We start from the raw sequence: 21,869 nt of genomic DNA, 5'->3' as shown, positions 1-21,869 counted from the left end.
GAAGAGATTGGGGAGATGATGACAAGAACTCCTAACCTTGGTTAGGGATGAAAAAAGTGTTGTTGGAATGTATCTTCAGCTGGGTTTTTTTTATCTTCTTTCTTTAGTGGGTCTGGCTGGTTTTTTTTCTTCCATTTTTCTTGACAGTTAAGAGAGGCAGGGAATTTAAGATAACGTCAGTGTTTGCATATTATGTGTGGGTTTGGATAATGTTAGTCTCCCTTGACTGCCAGTGTTCAGAGGGATTGCTGGGTGGCAAGTGGTGTTTTAACATTGCGTATCTTCTTACTGTCACTGCCTTCTTCAAATCATTATTTGTATGAGTGACAAACTAGCTCCACTCTTTGCCTTCTAACTGGCATTTCAGTTCTGTTGCTTTTTTTGATCTAACCATGTTCATTCTACTTCTGTTTACTCCCTGTGGCACTCTTCCTCTAACTGCAGTTCAGTGCTACCATGCTTGATATTCCTTGGCCAGCTGACAGCTCACTTATCTAATGCACGTGGAGCCTAACAGTTTCATAGACAGGTACTACTTCTTGTCCTGGGCTTCTGGTCAGTAGGGTTTTTTCCCAACCTTTATAATGAACTTTCCCCTGCATGTAGATGAACAGAAGTAATGGCTTCACAGAGGGGTATGGACTCTTCCTTTTTAAATTGCTAACATACAAGTCTGACTAATATTAACATGTTTAGTCATTTACTTGTTGGCTGATCTAGCAGAAATGTTAGTCAAGCATTCGTAGATCATGGATGGAGTTTTAGTTTATGAACAAACAAAATACCGCCAGTTCTACCAGCAAATCTGAGTACTTTGTCCTCAGACTTGCTGTCAGTATTTTTCTGAAAATACACAAGCAATCCTTAGTTGCCAAAATTACAGTTTTGAACAAATGTATGTTGTTTAGAAACATTTTACTTTAAAGTTAAAAAGTATTTTTCCATTTGTATTGTGTATGTTCAGTTATATAGCCCAATACTTCATTCTTTATCTACTTAATGTTTACAGTAATTCACTGAAAGCACGAACTCTGATAGCAGGCTTAATTGAAGGCAGGTATTTTAGCCAAAAATTCTGCTACTGTTAATATTTAAGCAGTTTGTAATGCACAGAAATATTTGATTTATCACACATGTTTTACAAAAACTTAGAACTGAATCAATCTGTGTTCCCTGAACTGTAGAATGTCAAATGACAAGAGCACTTATTTCAATCAGCATGGTTAGAATTTCAACACAGGAGCTTTCTGCGTTACGTATTAAGTGATCTTGTTTGTCTTGATTAATTTTCTACTGCATATTTACATGGCTACTAGAAAACAGAGACAGTGGGAGAGAGAGAGATGCATGTAATTGTTTTTGTAATTTTTTTCAGGTATTTTTAGCAGCAATGATGTAGCAGTATCATTTCCAAATGCAGTATCTGGCTCAGGATCTAGCACTCCCGTTTCCAGTTCTCATTTACCTCAGCAGGCTTCAGGCCACTTGCAGCAAGTGGGAGCTCTGTCACCTTCAACTGCGCCTTCTATAACTACTGTTGTTGCTGCAACTCAGGTAAACTATCACAAGATAGCAAACCATGTTATTGACCTGCTTATTTTCAATGTTAAAATAAACAATAATTTGTTTGGGAAATAGGTTAATAAACATTGCATTTATTGTGAAAATGTTATAGTGGCTAGAAGTTCCCCATAATATTACATAGTCCCATCTTTGTAAAGCACATAGATTTTTAAAAATGGCCCATGGAAGTGCGTAATAATCGTGGCTATATTATGACTAGTAGCATAATGCTGATTACAAGTCGTCAGTGCTCTAAGGTCTGTTATCAGAACAATGCTTTAAGAAAGGATTTAAAAGAGAAAAACAAAATTTTGCATGTTTCATGGAAAATGCTGGTATCGATTATAGAACAGAGGGGTTTATGTGGGAGATTGGATAAATGGACAGCTAAGGCTAGCCCTTTCAAAGAGGTGGCCAAGGCTGACATCTTGATACCAAATGGAAGTTTTATATAGCATAGATGCTATACTTTTGTATTTGAAAGGTCATATGAATGAAGATACGTAGTGCATGTTTGATGGTGAAGGGATAAGGGAGGCGCTGGAGGAGTGCAGGAGGGCGACATAGTCAAAGTAATGAACCAGAAAAAATGTCTTTATGGTAGTGTTTTGTATGAATTGGGTTGGACAAGATTGCATTTATCAAGGCAGTTGAGTACGAGGTTATAGTTGTAGAGAGCCACCATGATTAGAGAATAATTATGAAGGAATACTGTACTGAATGTGATGTTTTTATACTTTTGTTTCTTGTATTTTTAATTTTCTGATGGGAAACTGTTTTACAATGAATGTATCAATTTTTTTTTTTTGGTGAGCATATAAACAATCAGTTTTTATAGCATCTACACTGATTTAAGATAGTGCATATAAACCTGAAGAGTTAAAATCACGCTTAATACGTACATACTTACATGTGTGTACTTGCGTGTGTATATAGTACATATGTAGCAGAAATATACTATGTGCAGGCCAACACAGAATACCTTTCAGTATCAAATGACACTTTGTTGTTATAGGTGGCAGTCTGTATTTTTACATAATTCTTCTGGACTGGTTTCCTAAAGAAGTAAGACTTGCATTATGCTAGTGTGTTTGTGTGACAGCTGTCTTGTAGCTTTGGAACCTGTTGGCGAGTTCACCCCAAATTGGGTGACATCTCTGTTGCACAGATTGATAGAAACTGTTTTAAAGAAATGAATTAAATAGAAGATGCTTTGGTGAAGATCAAATATAGCTTTTGTGAGGGGAAATCACAATCAATTGGAGTTGGTGTCCAGTTTCTCCCCCCACCCACCCCTTTAAAAAACAAAACAAAACAAAAAACCCCAAAAACCTGAGCAACTCCTAAAGAGTATTACCCACCATAACTCACTGAAGACACTTAAATTGAATGGCCTGGAGATAATGGGAAAGTATGTGTCATAGTTAGCAGCAGAATAAAAGATTTTTTTAAAAACCCAAACGAGTAGATGCTCAGTTTTCACAGTGGAGTCTTGGAAAGATCAGCCTTATGGCCTTTTGTACAGCTCAACGTTTTCTTAAATGATCTAGAAAAAGGAAGAAGAACAGAAGCCAAGTTTGCTGATTATGCTAGGTTATGCAATGAGGTATTATGAAGATCAGCTGTCACAAACTGCTGAAAGACCACACCAGCCTGTGTTGACAAGGTGGTAAGAGGACAAATGAAGTAAGTGTTAAAGGGAAAAGGCAGTTTCAATTCAAAACAGATACAGCAGATATCAAAAGAGGTACAAGAGCCATGGTAGTGAGCAATGGCAAGGAACAACATCTTTGTAAGGAATGAGTAAATAGTGTGGGACTCTTGGCCTGAAAAAGAGACACAGATGGGGCAAGACAAAGGTCTGTGAAATCACAAATCACATGGAAAAGTTAAATAAGCAAGAACTGTGCATTATCACTTCTATTTGTTAAACTCTGTCAGAGGATAAAGGGATTCAAAAAGCAATGGGACAGAGCCCATATTTAGCAGGTAGGAACAAAAATACCATAGTATTTTTTCCTCATCTTGTCCCAAAAAAGGTGAAGTACGTGCTAGGAGACGCGCTTTCTCTTAGTGTTTAGCTGAACTAGAGAGCCCTCCATAGGTTAAGTGCTTGAAAGTCCTGTCATTTCTTTGACTCTGTTTTTTTGGGAGATGCGTTGGGGGTTCTTTTTGTGGTGGTTTGGGGTTTTTTCTTCTCCCCCCCCCCCCCCCCCAGCATGGATCGTACCTCAGTGCCTAGATTTACTTGTCAGGATCTTACTCACAGGTACTACCATTTAAAGAGTCTTTTGATTCTGAACTATAAAGGGAGGTTCAAATGGTGAGTTTTGGTTGACAGCCTTAAAAGGGAACTCCTGTGTTTGCACAGAGAATTAGAAAGTCCTATGCTGCTTCAGTGATTCTAGGGCTACACTTTGGTAACTAGTGTCTGCCATCTGGAAATTAGTAAAGACATAGACTTTGTTTTTTCCTATATCTGTGGTGTCAATACATAAATTTGAACTTTGTCCTTCCATCATCTGAACCATTATACAGGCATTAATATTTCAACCAAACATCATGCTTCAGATAAGCTATGTAGCATGACATGTCTCTAAGTTATGTTATACAACCAAGTCACCTATATTTATTGTCCCAATCTTTTTTTCCTTCTGTATTCTCTGCCTTTGCCATTTGCAGTTATACTGGCCCTTTTCCTTTTTGTCTGACATCCAGCAACATCCAACAGGTAGGCAATGGAAATTTCCAGTTGAGGCTGCATTGCTTTGTCACCTTTCTGGGGTGTTTTGCTTTTGGTTTTGTTCTTTTAACCTGCTGATTTTTCAGTTTTGAGAGAAACTTCCTTCAAAGAAGTTGTAGTGGTAAAAGGGGAACAGTTAGTTGGCTTTAAGGTTCATGGACACGGTTCTTCCTCATTCGTGGGGAAAATGAGTTTACAGAGTAATGTATGTAGATGGATGTCTATTATTAGTCTATTTAGTAGATGGATTTGTGAATTTGAAAATACTAAGTGCTTTCATATCCTGATTGAGCTTTAGGATTCTGTTACTGCACCAGGCAGGTGAAATGTTTTTTTCCCAACTTTCAAGACTTGAAAATACCAAGCAGATCTCCCTGCTTGGAAGTGTCTTTGATTCACACTAAATTGTGACAGCCACCTGTAATGTGCCTTTGTTTTTCCTGAGCTCTGGGAGTCTTTTTCAGTTTCAGTTCATGAGGTCCTTACTAGTGTTTGAAGAGACTCAGTCAAGAAAGCCTATTTTACCATGACAGTTGTTCTCTAGTTCAAGAGAAACTTTTTTTTTTTTTTTCTTTCCATGCAGTTATCGTAAATGACTGATTATACTTCAAGGGTTAGGGTTTACCTACTTAATTCTGCAAACTTTCATCAAAGTGCTGTGCCTGCTTACTGGGCTCTTGTGGATGTATTTTCAGTATTTACTCACTACTTCACCATGAAAGCCTTCAAATAATGGTGTGCTAATATATTTTTTGTGTAGTGTTTTAATTAAAAAAAAATCAAGATCCTAGGTGTACATTACAATGGCTATAGGGTAAGCATTTGTCTCTATAGTAGATAAAATGTAATAGCTAAAAAAGTAGGCTTTATTTAAACTCTTAGTTAAGAGAGCAAGTATGACTAGACCTTGCTTGCTCAGCTACTTAGTCAGGATGGCAGACATGCAATTGGAATAGTACTAAAGACTGGAATAGCCCTAAAGATGTGCTGCTAAGGTGTACTCCTCTTAAGATTTCAGCTGTTAAGTTTTCTTAGATTCCTGTTGGGCATTTTTAATTATGATTTTGGGGACGTCATAAATGAGTTAATTTCGTTTTTTTCAACTTTTTTTTTTTTTTTTTAAAGCAAGGGTGTTAAGAAATCCTAAAAAGGTCTTGGGGGAAAAAAAAAAGTTTTCTATAGAATTAGTCTCAAAACTGGCTGAACTATTTTGATTAGGAGGTTATGGTAGACATCTAATACAGAAAAGTTTGTTCATATTATTAAGAAAACTTGCAAGCAACTAAAAGCAACTGTCCTAAAGTGAGAAAATTAGATAATACTAATTGTGTCTTTGTTATTTTAATAACTACTGCACCCATATAAAACTTAAGTGATTAAAAAGCCCCAAGTGCTGCTTTTGCCTTCATAAACAAAACAACACTGATTTTAAAGATTTAAAAGAAAACCCAAACTTGAAAATCCTGGATTTCGATTCTTTCTATAGTCTAGTATGATAGTTCCCATACTGTGATTTTTGTTTTTAAGACAAAAACACAGTATGGGCCTTGTTGCTACACCTCTTCTTTTGTGTCTTATTTTATTCTCTCATGCCACTCATAATTTTTATTCCAATTTAATAAATCCAGAAGAGATTATTAGCTTGTGTTCCGTGCTGTGCCATAACTGAATTTAAATGCTGGTGTTCCTCACCAGGTGGGAAATCAGTGGTCTAGTAAAAATGCCACTTGCTGGAAATGCAAATTTCTTTTTTTTTTTTTTTTTTTCCCCCCCATCCTATTACTCCTTTTTATATGTCTTGGGCATAGCCTCTGATAGGTTACACTGCTTAATTCAGTGAGGCTTTATTAGCATAATAATGCCTTTAACAATTGCAAGAAGAAAGGGGTACAGGCGAAGAAGGTTTGTCCCACACAAATATTTGCTCCTTGTTTTCTGTGAATTGATCCTCTTGACATGTTTGTTGATAGTGCCCGTTTTGCATGCAACAGCAAATTACTATATCCCAGACTACTGTCTTTTCTCTCAGAAGCATGTCTTTTAACTTTTTCATGAATATTAGTGTGTGTTCTGTTGTTGAGAAAAATCGCTTTCTGGCATTTGGATTTTGAATATTGTCTTAATTTTTCCGTTAAGCCAAGTCACAAGTTGCACCACTCTGAGTCCTATGCTCAGTTTTTATCTCAAAGATTTCCTTGTGTTTCATGAATATAGCAAGAATGTTTGTCAGCCTGTTTAATTGTTCTGTGACAGTTTGCTGTATTGCTCTTTCTGATAAGTTATTCTTAGTGATTAATATTTGTTCATTAAAAAATGGTGACCTGTGTGCCTCAGTATCTTTTGGTATTGTACAGCAGGATTTGTTTTCTGCTCATGAGGAAATGGTGGTTGTTAGATTAAAAAAAAAAAAAAACAACAAACAAACAAAAAAACAAAACTAAATTTAGTAGATTTAGTGTTTTATAGTGAAATGTTTGATACTTTGGTCAAGATTGAGATTGAAATTGATTGAGCTGTCTGTTCTTTTTGATGACTTACATGAGTGAAATTACCCTACTAGTGATCTGTGGCCATTTGTTTCTGGGGTCTCTACATTCTGAATACAGGATCAGACTGGAGAAATGGAAATAAAGATTTTTGACTGGGTTTTCTTCCAGTTGATTATTAAAACTATCTCTTGGACTGTCTTCCTTTTAAGAAAAAAAATGCATTGAAGTGTCTTGTCATCTCATTTCAATAGTATTTTAGTGGGAGTGGACATGGCATGTAGTGGTTTCTTTAAGACATAGAGCCTTTTATTTTAAACATTTGTAGCTCATCGACTCTTTGGTGCTGGTATTTTATGATTTAATAATGTATGATCTTTATAGTAATCTTGGTTTATTCAGAAATGTTCAGGATTTATTCTGGACATTTAATATGATCAAATTGTGACTTTGTAGATGGTAGACTTTTTCCTTTTCCCATGCGATGGTATCTGTGCTCTTAGCAACTCTAATAAGCACATCTGTGAGGCAGTTCAAGCAATATTGCACGTACTTGTCACTAACATGTTTTACAGATACAATCCAAAAGATTGTTTTCACTTTTTTAGGATAGAGAGAAAAATGGTTCTTGCTAGTGGACTCTGCTTTCCTTTTAAAGCTGTTTTTCTTCCTCTGCACCTTCTGTTTTATTTTCTTCTAAAGTTCCCATCTCTTACTTTATGCACTGTGCTTCCTTTGTCACAGAAGTAGCTAATAAAGAGAAGGAAAAGGACAAGAAGTACCAGTAACAGCAGTCCTTACAGCTTGCAGAGATAGGGACACTGAACAGTCACTGTTTGTTACACTCTTTAGTCCAGGATTTATATGTGGTCACATGAGAGGTTCACTTCGACACAGTGTAATGAACTACTGCCTCCATGGTTGAGATGTGATAATTGGGAAGGTAGGTGCTGTTACTCAGTTGCAATGCTAAGTGAAGTTAAGTTTGCTTTAATCACTTTCCTTATCCCTTCTGAAGTTAGTTTGCCTTTAGTCCCCGTAGGAGCAGTACAAAATCAGCAGGGTTTTCTTTAGCATTCATATAGTGGTGGTTATCCTCCTTTGTCTGTTCAAGCTTTTAGAGGGAGATAAGGCTTATTTTTTTTTTTTTTTCCAATAGATTTGGAGTTATTTGTTAACGATAGAGGAATGTGAAAGCTCAGGATATTTTCAGATATTTTCAGATTCTAAATGTAGGGTACCTGATGTTTCAGATGCTTCTGTCCTGTAGTTTTTATTTTCTCACTTTCTGAATTAGTCTAGTCCCTAATTTTGCATCTCTGTAGTCCCCCACTCTTTGTCCACATCACTAGTTTACACTGATTTTGGTTTCTTGCTTTCATGGGTTTTCTTGTCATAGATTAAGTCTGCTCATGATTTTACATGCTATCAAGGGAACTTTCTCCTGCTTTTTATTTTCTGTTTTGGTAGTCACGGGAAGACAAGTTAAAATACAGGAAAAAGAAACTCTAGTTCTTGTCCCTATCAACAGAGAAGTAGGGCCAGTTTTGGGAGCAATGTTATTCTACCTTCCAAAACAGGGGTGGAATTATGAGGGAGTTTAAGGGTTCATCTTCCACAAGTAGTCTTTGCTGAAAAATCACATTGAGAGGGTTTTTTTGCAAGTCTTCAGAAGGGGGATTTGAGCATTTTCACAGGACAGTAAAACGCATATACCTGATTGATGATGCTGCCAAGTTTGCAGTTGTAGCCTCAAATTATGGATGCCATATTCTCAAGTTCAGTACGGCCAAGGAAGATACTCCTCTGTCCATTTCTGTTCCCGGTCTTTCTCAGAGAAACATACCCTGTTTCCTGATTACTATTATTTTTATTAAATATTCAGCTCAAAGTAAACATGAGGAAGGGAGTAATGTTTCAGGTGAAGCATCTGAAGCTTGCTAAAGCTTTGCAGGTGAAAGTGTAAGTCCATTTAAGGGAAGTTTCTGGGCCATCCTCTCTGTGGCTACTCTAGAAAATGTCAGGTCTGTTAGCTGTCACTGTTTAATGAACTATTCTTTGGGGATTAGAATGAATCCATGACAAAAAGACAAATTGCCCTCAGGTCTAGGATGTTCGCAGCCTTCAAGTAACCTACACTAGATGGTTGGCTGCGCAAGTGAGCTTCCTGTTTCACTTCCAGAGGTACACATCACAACCATGTGTAATGGTTGAATTTAGTGTAATGCTCTTGCAGACCTTTGAATCAGAACATTTTAAGACTTAAAAGTAGACTTCGAAATAATCTCAACAAATTTATCTAAGCAATAATCCTTTCTTGTAATGCAAAGGAATTTATCCTAATTATGGTAAATTATATTAGGCATGTAATCAGAGATTATTTCAGGAATTTAGGAAGACCCTTATACTCTTCTTATATTTTTTCAGGCCACTTCCTGAAGTCTGTTTTTTAATATAGAAATAGTTGAGATGTTGAATGCCAGAATAGCTCTTAAGAAGTCCGGAGTACAGATTTCTACTGCTTATCTGCAAAGCTAGTAATGAGTGGGTGCCTTGTGGTGGAACCTCTTATAGGAATCAGTCAGTTATATAAAGCATAGACAGCATTAATGACCGTATGTTAATGTACTGCTAAATTTCTCCAAAATATACTTCCTCTGGTGATTGTGACATCAGGTCATACCAGTCTTTTTGTTTCACTGATAGAAATTCATTTGATGTAATCTAGAGTTAAGTGATCTTTCCTGCAGATGAACAGTACATTTTGTAAGTTCTATTAATTTTTTTAAAAAGTTCAATTTACACATTGCCATACAGTGTGTGGTGGTGGGTTTAGTTGGGTTTTTTTAGAACCAACATAGAAGTAGCAGTTTTCACAGATTGTGGTCAATTTAGTTGTATTTTCTGCATTTGCCTTTCTAAAGATGATTTGTATTACCTTTAATATGGGTGGTAATTAAAAAAAATGAATAATAAAACATCTGGAGATCATGATGTTACATGGTTTAAGCAGCATGCTTCCAGAAAAAGGAAATAATTTCCTTACTGCAGTACTAGGATTCTCTAATCAATAAACATGGTGGATACATGAAAACCAGTGAACATATTTTTACGTCACTATCAAAACACCTCTTGATGCTAAGATCTCTCAAAAGAGGTTCCTACCCACTGAGTCAAAGGTAGAATATCAACTCTATTCTCATTATGTCATGACTTAAGAAAAAGATATAAAAGGAGAAGCCAGCATACCCAGAACAAAAAGAAATCATTCTTAATAGAATATGTTGCTCATCCTTGGGACTCATTGCCACAGGAAACTGTCAGCACTGGTAGATTTAGTGTGCTAAATGCATCCCTCAGTATGTTGTAGACAGAGAGGGGTTTGGTATTGTGGTGTAAGATGTCAGTGCAAAATAGTGACTTTACTTCCAAACTCACCAAACCGTATTTATGTCACAGCCACTTTGAGTCTTGCAAAATTAAAAATGTGAAAGAACCACGTTAGTAAAGGCTTTTCCATCTGAATTTTTTTGTCACTTAAAAGCTGTTTTAGTTCTTTGTTACTTCTAGGCAAAATGGGTAAAAATCTGATTTTCTCTTCATTCAATCTAACTCGGGGGTTTTGGGGTGGGGGTGGAGGAGAGTAGCAAGGAAGAATTTACAGCCAGAGGGAAAATTCCTTCTAACATGTGACTCAACTAGAAGAACAAAGAAATCATAGTTGCAAGTAATCTAGTATTTAGCCCAATTAAAATCTTTACTTTTTGTATTTTTCTCCTGCTTCAGTAAGATTGTCTTTGCATAGACTTATGCAATATACAGGTAGCCTGAAAGGCAGTTGCATGATTTTGCACAGTGCTGCATGCCGAGACAACTGCATCAGTGTTTCGGTCTAGCAATAAATGTTTTCTGCCTTCAAGCTGAAGCTTATTTAGCTTGGCTTATCTGGTGCTGCTGTAGCAACCATCAGTCTCCAGGCAACTGAGGCACATTGACCTCTTCGTTGAACTGAGTGTAGCACTACTTCAATTTAGCTGCCTGAGACAATAGTAATGGTGTAGAATGTGAAAAATGTGAAATTTTCTAGTCTGTATGCAATGGAAAGAATAAGTAAAAAATATTTAGATGAAACTGAATGTTTAGGTTTGACTTGAAAAAGATTTCAAGTTTACATGATGTATGCTTTGTTACAAGCTGCAAAGTTCATTGCTGAGGCAGTGTCCTTTTAGGCCTTGTATAAAATGTTAAGAATCTTGCAAGCATTTTTACACAGCAGTAATTCTTCTACTTTAGATGTTTGTTTCATCACTTAAATAGTGAATACTGCTGAAGTTTATTTAGAAAGTCAAAATGTCAGTGCTTGTGAATATGTGGCTGACTATTATTACTATTTTTGAAATTATAGATGATCTTGGAAGTAGTTACTTTTCTGTCAGATCCAGTATTTGCTGTATTACAAGTGTGGCTTGGTTTGGAATACTCACATGAAGAAAATAAATTACTGTATGGGTATATTGGGTTTGTTTCCTAATCAAGTCATTCTTTCTGCTAGTCAATGTGAGAGTGAAATTGTGATTCCTGATATATAGGTTAATGTTCTTAAGGAAAACAGATTCTTGGGTAAGATTTTCCTTCCATTGTCTATGTAGAACACATACAGGTTAAGTGCTATGAAGACAGAGGTAGATGGAAAGGATGGAGGAATAAACTTGAGGTAAAAGGAATTTGTGTTGAAATGATAGCTCTGTTTTCAGTTAGCTGGGGGGGGGGGGGGAGGTGGAGGAATCCCAGGGTCTTATCTATGTAAAGCCTCCTCTTTAAAAAACAAAATGAACCAAACAAGAAAAGACCTCTTAATGAGGAAGCATTCTAGTGAGTTTTTGTTCAAGTCTCTTTTTTGAATCTAGTATATAAATAAATAGATTTTAACTGGTTACTATTCTGTGTAATACCCAGCTTAGTTAACATGGAATAGATGAGTAAACTGGTAGTACAGTTGAGGTTATAGCTTTTTCACATTACTGGAAGATAGGCCTTCTACCCATGTGGTTTTTAATGACTTGATGTGCCCTTGTTGTACACTGGGCAGAGGTATAAATTAGTTTCTGTAGGTGTGCCATTAATTTTTCATTTTGCCTTTCAAATCCCACTGTGTTTCCCAGTTGCATTCATTCATGCCCTTCTTGGAAAATATTTGAGTGCTGCTGTTTGAAGGTTAGATGGTTTCATTTAATTGAAGGATTTATTTGTACATTTAATCAAAACAATTGATTTTCAAAGACAGTATTTGATTATTTGCTTGTTCATAAGCAAGAGTCTTCATTACAGCTAGAAGTTCAAAGTATTTTTGCTAGTAACATAAAAAGTACTAATGATGTGAATAATGTATCCACCGGATGATTTTACATGTCACACATACAGTTTTCCTGACAGATTTTAATTATAATAATTTGTACGTTTGTATTTAATGCTCTTTTTGATTGAAAAGTTGATTTTTTTCTGCTAAGGTACCATAAACTTTTTTCTGATTTAATTTTAACTTTTCCAGCCTCCTAATTAAGCTTTTCAGTTAATTCTTTTATTTCAGCCAGTTAGTGAAAACATTTATTGTAAAATTGCACCTCGATTGTGTGTTTTTAAAAAAACCTGCAAAACTTTAAGGTCTTCAAAGTGCATGGATGGTGATGGTGGCAGTGTGGGATGGGTTATCTTTTCAATCCCAGTATTGCTTTCATAGAATGAATAAATAAAAGACTACAGTGGTTATTTGTGGTGATGTACGTGTGATAGCAGGTGAGGTTAGCTGTAAAAAGTACACTTTCCACTTTCAGTCATCAATAGTGCTGTAGGCTGTTTTAATCAAGGTCAATATAGTTTTCTTGAAAATTTATTATATTCAACTTACAACTCTGAAAGCCAAAACATAGATTAAAAAGGTATAAATAAAAGAATTGGCTTAGTTAAAATACCATGTTTATCATGTTGTATTTTAATATTATTTTGTTATGCTAGTTGTTTTGAAAAGTCATATGATGGTTTTCAGAAGAAATGTGGAAACAGTATTTTATTAAGGATTTTCTGTGTTGTCCTTAATTCCGCCTCTATTTCTTGGCATATAGGAAAATAAATAGGACTTTGGATTTTTTTTTTTCCTGTAAGCAAATTCCATATTTGTGGTGAAAATACTCAAGAGTTGTGTTGCAGCAAGTGATGCATGAAGGGCTGTTGATGTGATAGAACCTCCTCTTGGGTTTCCTAGAAATTTGGTTGTATTGCTGTCTGACCACCCTTCTGGGGATGTGTACTGTCATCCCAGATAGACCGCTAACAGAATTTAGAGAAAGCCAGTGACGATTTGAGAAGTGGCTCTCCCACATCTCCTAAATGAAGTTGAAGATGGTACCAGAAGTACTTAAAGAGTGAAAGGAAGCAATAGCATGTTCTTCCCATTGCACTGAATACCCTAGAAAAGCCTCCCATAGTGTAACTGTCCTTAAAAATTCCAGGGATAAAAATCACTTTTCTTTACTTGTCCAAGTTAAGCTAGGAAACAGAAGGCCAGGTTCCTCTTGCTGCTATCACTCGATAGGCAGCTCTTTTCACTTCTCAAGAAAAGCAATTAATTTTTATATATTACCAGTTTTTACTGTAATTATGTATGTAGCATTCATTTATTTGAGTATCTAAGCTAATTTAGTTGCAATGCAGGTTTTAATTTTGATGTTATTTTCAATAATACACATTGCTTGACCAAAATACCTCAGCTTAAGATGACTTCTGGATGAAGTAAGCTGATGTTAATATTTGGTCTAGTGCTTGAATTTCTTCCCATATTTTGTAAAGCCAGACAATTGCATGGAAAGCATTAACAGCTGCTTCTTAGTGTTGCAGAATAGCTTGCAGAAAATACAGCTTTAAACTTCACCTGCATCAGGTTTTTTTTATACAGTTTTCAGTAGTAGTTGGTATCCAGTGCTCTTGAATTCTTTACCTCATGTTATTCGGAACAAGCACTAGTGATAGTACCTAGTATGATTAGTAAATGGTATGACCCCAACCATGTTAATCTGGTACTCAAAGGGATATAGACAGTGCTGGAGCAATGATAAGTCTTTATTTTAAACAAGAAATAAAAATAACTTTTTAAATTATTGTGGACAAATAGATATTGGCTGAAGTAGGTAATTAGGTGATCTGTCACTAATTGTGAAGCATCATCATAATATAACACAAAGCTACAATATAGCAATGATGATTTTTAAAACAGAGGGGAAAAGGGATGTTGATTGGATATAAACTGATTAAGAAGCCGTCTTGGAATTGGTTGTTCCGGCCATCTTTGTTGTCCTATCATGAAAGGAGGAGAGTTCAGTAATGGTTTAACTACAATTAAATCCCTCCCCTTTCTTTATGGAGACTCAACTGTAGGCATTTCAGCATTAGCCTAAACAATGGTTTTGAATATGTTAAGCCCCTAACAATTAGGGAGCAGTTTGGGGCATTGAATAATGTGGAATGATGCAATTGAACCTGACAGCTTCAACAGTCAGCCTACTCATGGGACCCGAAAGTTGTTCACACTTGGTTTCATCTCTCATCACACGCTGAGTATTAAAACCTTACTGGTGTGGAGCTGAGACAGAAATGAGGCCCGTTATCAGAAAATATTTCGTAGCATAAAACTTGAAAGGAACAAGGGAATAGGCATGCTCAAAGGTTCTCAAATTTTTGAGACCTAATCTAATTGTATACAGTTAAGTATTGTTAAGTATTGTCTCATTTTTCTCCCCTTTGGTGGTTTTTTGTTTGTTTTATTTGGGTGGGGGTTTTTTTGGGGGTGGGGTGGGGGTGGGGTGGTTTTTTTGTTTTTGTTCTTTTTTTTTCTTAAAAGACATGTAACTTTTGAAATGAAGGAACTGTTTTCCCTGGAAATTTAAGTAGATGTCCAGTTACAAATGCAATTAGTTGTCATCTTGGGAAACTTTTATAGTCGTACTGTTACAGTAAAGCACCATTTTGGAGTGATGCAAACAAATTTAAAAACGATTTTAAATATTTCGGATTATACTTATATATATGACTTATATTTAGTTAACTTGCTCTTTAGTTAGAAGTATATACTTCCACTTTCTTGCTGTAGAGGAAGTGTTTTTAAGCATCAATCAAATATCAATCATTTATTCTTATTGTACTCAGGCATTCTGTGAATTACAGTGTATCTTCCTTCTGTGCTGCTCTGCTGCTTATTGCTTTACTGATTTATTGAACATGCCATAAATGAAAGCAGTGTATTATATACCTCTAGATGGGCTTAGATCCTTCTGCTAAAATCTCTTCTGGAAAACTTGCTGCCTTTTCAAAATAAATACTTAGCAGTCTCTCTTATTAGTTAATACATTTTGATCTAGTATTGAGTTGACTGTTTAAACAGAATCATTTGAAGTAAAGAATACTGCAGCTTTAAAAGTTCTGCATTTTAGAACATGTTTCAGTCCTGTGACCTTAATATGTATTGACAGGATGATTGCGCATTTTTAATAAATGCTTGCTACAGCTTGTTTCGACTTCGAGTGAAACGTGAAGCTCCTATTTCACCTTTAAATAATGTAGCACTCCCCCACCTCCTCTACTTTTCTGTCAGATGAAGTCGTCACATACATAATAAAGCTTCGCAAATCGTTATTCTTGTCGGTTTACATTGCCATTCAAAAAAACTATTTTAGAAGTTTATTTACCTCCAGCTTACGTGAACGATTTCATTAATGTGACTTTTTCCTTTGAGAGTTGCATAGGATACATGATGACACTAGAACTTATTGTCGTTTCAACTTGTTGTAGGACAATTTTGCTTTTATTTTAAAGTCTAAACAGGGGTTAAGTTTAGGATGAACCACCACTTGTGAAAAAACTCAAGTTCTTGGGTATTGTTTAAATCAAGCTAGGTCTTTTGATCTGTTATATCAACGCACTTAGCAAACATGGTTTAATTCTTTTGATGTCTTTTGTTTTGTGATGGTTACTCAACAGACTAGCAACTCTTTTCAAGATACTTAAATACTTTTAGAAAGTTTTTTAAGCTCTTTGGGCATGTTTCAGTCAAATATGTATTCTCTTTCCTAATGATAGCTGCTCTGCAATCATAAACGAATATATAGTTGCTACTGCACAGTTTTAAGCAGTCTTGCAGTGAATTACACAGAGTAAATATAGCAGCTTCTGTGTCAATGTGAGCAGTACACTTACTAGAATTAAGAGAAATCTTTTGTAGAAATACTCTATAACTAAATAGGAATATGTAGTTTTAAAAAAAACCCACAAACTGTAGTAGATTTCATAACCTCAACCAGTTTATTAAAATAAAGTACATATATATTTTTTTTATCGTTAGTCTAACCTCTTAGATATGGAAGCAAATAAAGGTTCTATCTTGTGGTATTCCCTTCTGTAAGGTTTCTTCAGTGAGAGTCTTTGACAAAAACCTACAGTGTTTTTGAAGGTGGTTTTGGTTTTGAGAGGAAAACAGCTGAAGGTAGCTAGTGAATGATAATAGCTGAGTTGGAATCATGCTATAGGCCTTTATTAAGGAAAATAGCGGGAGCTGTGCAGTATTGCTGCCTCCATCAGTAAGTGTCACAGTACTAATACTTTATTTCTGGAAGCTGTTATACCTGAGTAGGTGGAAGTGCCTCCATTATTTTTAGGACATAACTAATTCAGATTAATTCTACTAAAGACATGTAAATATTTTTTTAAAAACAAACAAACAAACAGAAAACCAACAAAAAAACCAAAACCAAACAGCCAGATTTGAAGTGAAACTGGTTCTGTGTCTGGCAGTCTTGCACATACCTTTAAACTGAAAAGTGCGAAAAACCTAATCACTCTAAGTAAATACTTGTGGCTTTTTCTAACTTTGTGACAGTAGAAGAATATAAGAATCAAGCACAATTTCTCACCAGTATATAGTAAATAAAGCATCATTGAAAACAGTTGTGTGAATTCATAAAAATCCATTCATCAAGTTTAATATGTTGGCTGAAAGCCAAAACTTAATGGTAGTGTGTGATTCTTTCCAGAGACATAGTTTATACTCTGTAATATTTTGCTGTAATAACCAGTATGTTTCCTCTGTCTCTTGTGTGCAGTTATACATGTCAAAATGTCCCACAAATTGAGTTCCTTACTGCTCCCCTTCTTTTTTTTTTTTTTTTCAAAAAGTTTCCTTTGTAAAGGTTGTTTACATTTTCTTAAAAGATTCATTTTAAAACCAGTGATCACACCAGTTGTGTCTTTGACTTCCACCCCCCACCCCCAATCTTTTCTTTGTTCTGAAATAATTTTTTTATCAGGTAGGAAAATGCCTTTTTAATAAGCAGACGTGCCTTTTTTTCTTTGATTGCCTGTCTCTGCAACTCAGCATTTGACACAAATCTTTTCTTCGAAAGGGAAAAAGCATAAGCAGCCAAGGAAGAAGGTATTTTTATTGCGTTGGATTATGCAAGATTTTGGCCAGCCTCCTTAGCTTCATCTGTTTAAGGGTTCATTTTCGCTTGTTTGGCACAAGTCCCAGCAGAGACCTTCAGAATTGTGGTTAGCAACATGAATGAACACAAACTTTGGGAGCTCTTCAATAAGTAGAGCTGGCCAACTGCCAAAAATACAGTTCCTTATATGGGGTCAGGGCAAAGCTGTGATTCGGTGAGCCCCCTATTGTATAGAAAACATACTTGTAATGGCTGTTTGCGTTCTTTAAAATAAAAACAAAACAAAACAAAAAAACACCAGGCTTCCAAGTCTATCAAAATAGGAAGTAACAAAATAGTGTGCAGGTTTTACTAATGATGGAGTCTAGCAAAGGAAATATGGCTCTGTGTAGTTAAACTATAGAGCTGAAAGTTGGACCTTTTGACCTCCACAGCCGGCTTGTGATGTAAGGAACCCAAGCATTTGTGAGACATCTGTTGTCTACCTGCCCTTATTTTGTAAATGGTTTAATAAGATTAAATAATTAGTAGGATAACCACATGGTCGCCATGCTACTAAGTCCTAGCATTGAGTGTATACTTCAGGATTGCAAGGAAGTCTACCCATCCTGCTACACTGCTGCTGTTTTAAACTGCAATTTACGTATTTTTAATATTTGTGACAGTAATTTTTTTATTAGGGGATTGTTTTAAATTAACAGCCAATGACAAGTAAAACACTTTAAAAACCAGTATATTTTCAAAGTACTCTAATTCTATTTCTGTACTCACAAAGGAAAAATATGGGTTTCTTTTAAATAAATGAAGCTTTTGAAAATCATTCAACTTAAAAAAAACCTAATCATTGTGCATTAGGAAAGCTCTTTAAAATATATTTAGCATTTCTTCCCCTTTTTAAAAAAAGGATTCAAGTTTTAATTGGTTTCTTGCAGGCAAACACTCTACCTGGATCTTCTCTCAGTCTGCCTCCATCCCACATGTATGGCAATAGGCTGAATCCAAATTCAGCAATGGCAGCACTTATAGCTCAGTCTGAAAACAGCCAAGCAGGTAAGGTTCCCACTGCTGGTGACAAATGTGCAACTTTACAGGCTTAAGTATTTTTGAAAAGATTGTTAAATTTTACTTTTTTAACTCCGCTTAGCATTTGGCTGTTAAATGTCTGTATAATGTAGTTATGTGTTAGAAGTAAATTCTCGGTTGTCCTGAAGAACAGTGTGGGTTTTCTTCACGGCCTGCAGGCGCCCCCCACTCTCCCCCCCCCCCCCCCCCCCCCCCCCTTTTTTTTTTTTTTTTTTTTTTAGTGTCTGAAATGTAAATGTTTAAGCAGAGCCATCAGCAGGCAGGAATGCAACAATGTCTCCTGTGACTTCTGTGATTGATGTGTTCAGTTCGGAGCTCTTTGCAACGAGAGTAACACAGCTCTGGGTTTTGCCGTGAATAGTTTAAACCTTTATTTGCATAATTCATGAAATTGCATTACATACAACTTCGTGTGAAAGAGATCCCGTTAGAGAACTTCTGCAGCGTTTAATAATCTGGTGAATATTTACCGATTGGCATTTTGTACCGTTGGCTCTCCTCTACAGTTTTAATGAGCCTCTGGCTTTGCTTTGTTTCATTCCCTCCGTAAGGATTTGTTGACATGTCGTAGTAGTCATGCCTGTTTGGGGGAAGGGAATGAGTTTAGCAGTTTACCAAGAATGGATCAGTCATGTCTCTGCCCTCCAAGAGGTCGGAGGTCACTTGACTCAGAATAGGGGGAGGGCAACCTTGAAGGGGGCAGATAGGGTTATTTTATTGAGAGGCCATAGGGAAAATAACCCTTTTGAGTCCTTCCAAGCAAAACGTTTTGGTATATTTAATGAGGCCTTTTTTGTTTGTTTTACTACCTTTTTAGCAAGGGACTTTCCTATGCTTCTGCTTATAAATAGGAATTAGTGAATTACACGCTTTCATAAAGTTTTCAGTAAATTTGCAGAATAATGTGTGGTTGTTAGATGGCAGCGGTAAGTTTAATACGTTATATATTTTATGAGTTGTTTTGGGATGCAAAGTGTTAAAAAAATACAGAGCATCAGGATTTGCTGTGATAAGCATACAGATTAGCTGTCCACAGCTGTGATTCATTACTTTCACCGTACAAATTAAAAGTGGCTGAGGGGAGGGTACTGCAAATGCAAACCACGCTTCTGTGCTGTAAAACTGAAAGGAATGAAAGAAGTGAACATAATCCATGGCCTGGTACAGCCTCAGAAATGTGTAAGGACAACACCTTACATGCTACAGTTCAGCAATCTTAAACTAGTTACGTATTCACTCTTCAGCAGTAACTACAGATAGAAGTTGAGATTTAAGGTATTTTAAAAATATATACATCAGCTTTAAAACTCTTATCTACGAAGAGTCGATTTATCAGCTGTGAAATATTTACACTGCAGATCAAGATCTCGGAGATAATAGTCGAAGCCTTGTTGGCAGAGGAGGTTCACCCAGAGGAAGTCTCTCACCACGGTAAGCATTATTTACATTGGAGGGTGCAGGCAGAGGAAATGTTTTAAGATTTGGAAACTTCACTGTCTTTTTACTACATAAGTGTTTTAAAAGCCTATATATATATGTATATATACATACATGTACACATACATTTATTTTTATATGGATATATCCATCTAAAAAAAACCCCAGTATGTCCAGATAGCTAAAAATGTGCTGAAATTTACATCAGCTGAAATTAGGTTTACAAAAGAAGGACTTTATAGAGACTTGCTTTAGCGGGATTTTTCTTATCTATCGTTTGATCCACATGTACTACTTTACTGCCTCAGATTTGTTATCATAATCAGATTTTTAGTCATATTTGCAAAACTTCCAAAATTCCATAGATTTAGACTACAATGATCCCAGGAATAGCATGGTCTGAGAATTTAAATATCAGTAAAAATTTCAGACAAGTATTTTCTTCCCTTTTCCTCACCACTTCAAAATATGCAGCAATTCTCGGGGCGGGGAATACTTTCTGTGTTCTGCTGCAATTCACCTCTACTACAGAAGTTTGACATAAGAATTCCACTGGAATTGTATCCCATTATTTTGTCTTAAAATACTTGCTGTTAAAATGTCAATGTTGTGTTTTAAATAATTCAGTAATTTTTTTGGTGTATTTTAAGTGAATCTTTGTTTTTAAAAGGCTTCATTTTCCATACTGGATCCCATATGAATTAAATTTTGTAGTGTTTTTACTGTATTTTTGTACTTAGGAACTAACCGTGGGGATTTTATCTTGAAAAGGATTTTAGGATAGCTGAAAAAAGGTAGTTACATAGATACAGCATTGTAGCAATTAATTTGATGTTACAGCATGTGTTTATTACAGTAATTTATAATAAATATCTCCAAATTAGATAATTTAATGTACATGCCTGGTGTTGTTGATCTTGTATTATATTCCTTAATTAATCAAAAGACTTCTTGTCAGATGGGGTGAGAATATCCATTATTATACTTAGGTGTTATTACCTAGTCATGAACTAGCTTTTAAGCTTTTCAATACATGTTGCTTCTAAAACAATAAATAGAGCATTTACAAATTAGTTTATTTCGTGTTGTCAGTATAAATACGTACATTTACATTAGCATATAAATTCCTATAAGGAGCATGTCTCTTTATATACAGACAAATAAGAGAATTTTGCAAATGGAAATGCTCAACAATTTGGAAATTCCAGGAGTTTTGATTATGTATTAAGTAATCCTCTTATGCATATGTGTTGTGGTAATTACAAGTTTTAATGCGTTCTTAATTAATATGCAAAGGCCTGATCTTTGGACAATTTGCAGTAGGTCATATTTGTGTTCAGGCTGTCTTTAGGTAGAATATTTGAGAGGGTAAACTTACACTCCATAGAAGCATAGTATCTATGTTCAGTGTATTTATAGTACAGTACTTACAAGATGGTCAAATTTCAGCTGTGTTTTGATGGGGATGGCAAAGAGCTGTATGATACACCTCAGTCCGCAGTTGCAGAGCTTCCTGCAGCGTATGGAAGGTGTAGCACTTTGCAAAGAGCAGATTACTGCCAAGCAAAAGCTGAGTTGTTCAAAATCAAGCCAAAAAAGGACGGGGAGGGAAGGGGAGAAATCACTGCTGTAGTTCCAGAATTGAAAGATGGAAAAATTTAGTCTGAAATACCTACCATGGAAAAAATTTAGAAAACTTACCCATTCAATTAAGTTAAATAATCAGCAAATTTCACACCCAGTTTGTGCGATAAGAAACATCACACGTATGTCAATGTTTCTAAAATGTGTAGGCAACTCTCCACCTCCCCCAGATAAATAAGTAACCGATTACTTAAAATACGGTTTATAGTGAATGAAAAACTAACCTCAGAAATCTGCTATCTGAAAACTTTGCAACTCTGAACGTTACGTGCTTTATATATTAAAATTATTTTTCTGCAAGTTCTGACTCTGTTCCCTTTGAAGCTTATGAGATACATAAATAACACACTTCTCCGGAAGAACCATGTAATTTTCAAATAGTTGCTTAAAATAAAAACACTTGCAGAACCAATTGTTTGCTGTTGATGA

At 35.7% G+C, this 21,869-nt stretch overlaps 1 protein-coding gene across 5 annotated transcripts in view; it reads left to right on the top strand.

Annotated features, from left to right (window-relative positions):
- The window catches only part of MLLT10 (MLLT10 histone lysine methyltransferase DOT1L cofactor), a 130,964-nt gene that overhangs the window by 91,910 nt on the left and 17,185 nt on the right, over positions 1 to 21,869 (top strand). For all 5 annotated transcript variants that reach the window (XR_012633204.1, XM_074900164.1, XM_074900162.1 and 2 more), the window contains 3 exons: positions 1,376 to 1,554; positions 18,209 to 18,326; positions 19,718 to 19,790. Coding sequence is in view for 4 of the 5 variants with exons in the window: in XM_074900164.1 (XP_074756265.1) it covers positions 1,376 to 1,554; positions 18,209 to 18,326; positions 19,718 to 19,790 (370 nt within the window). In the remaining variant the exon portion in view is untranslated. The remainder of the gene's footprint in view (positions 1 to 1,375; positions 1,555 to 18,208; positions 18,327 to 19,717; positions 19,791 to 21,869) is intronic.

The sequence above is a fragment of the Athene noctua genome, chromosome 2, assembly GCF_965140245.1.
Source record: "Athene noctua chromosome 2, bAthNoc1.hap1.1, whole genome shotgun sequence".
In the NCBI taxonomy this organism is placed as follows: Eukaryota; Metazoa; Chordata; class Aves; order Strigiformes; family Strigidae; genus Athene; species Athene noctua.
Note: the sequence above shows the minus strand (reverse complement) of the source record. Positions and strands in the feature narration are given on the sequence as shown.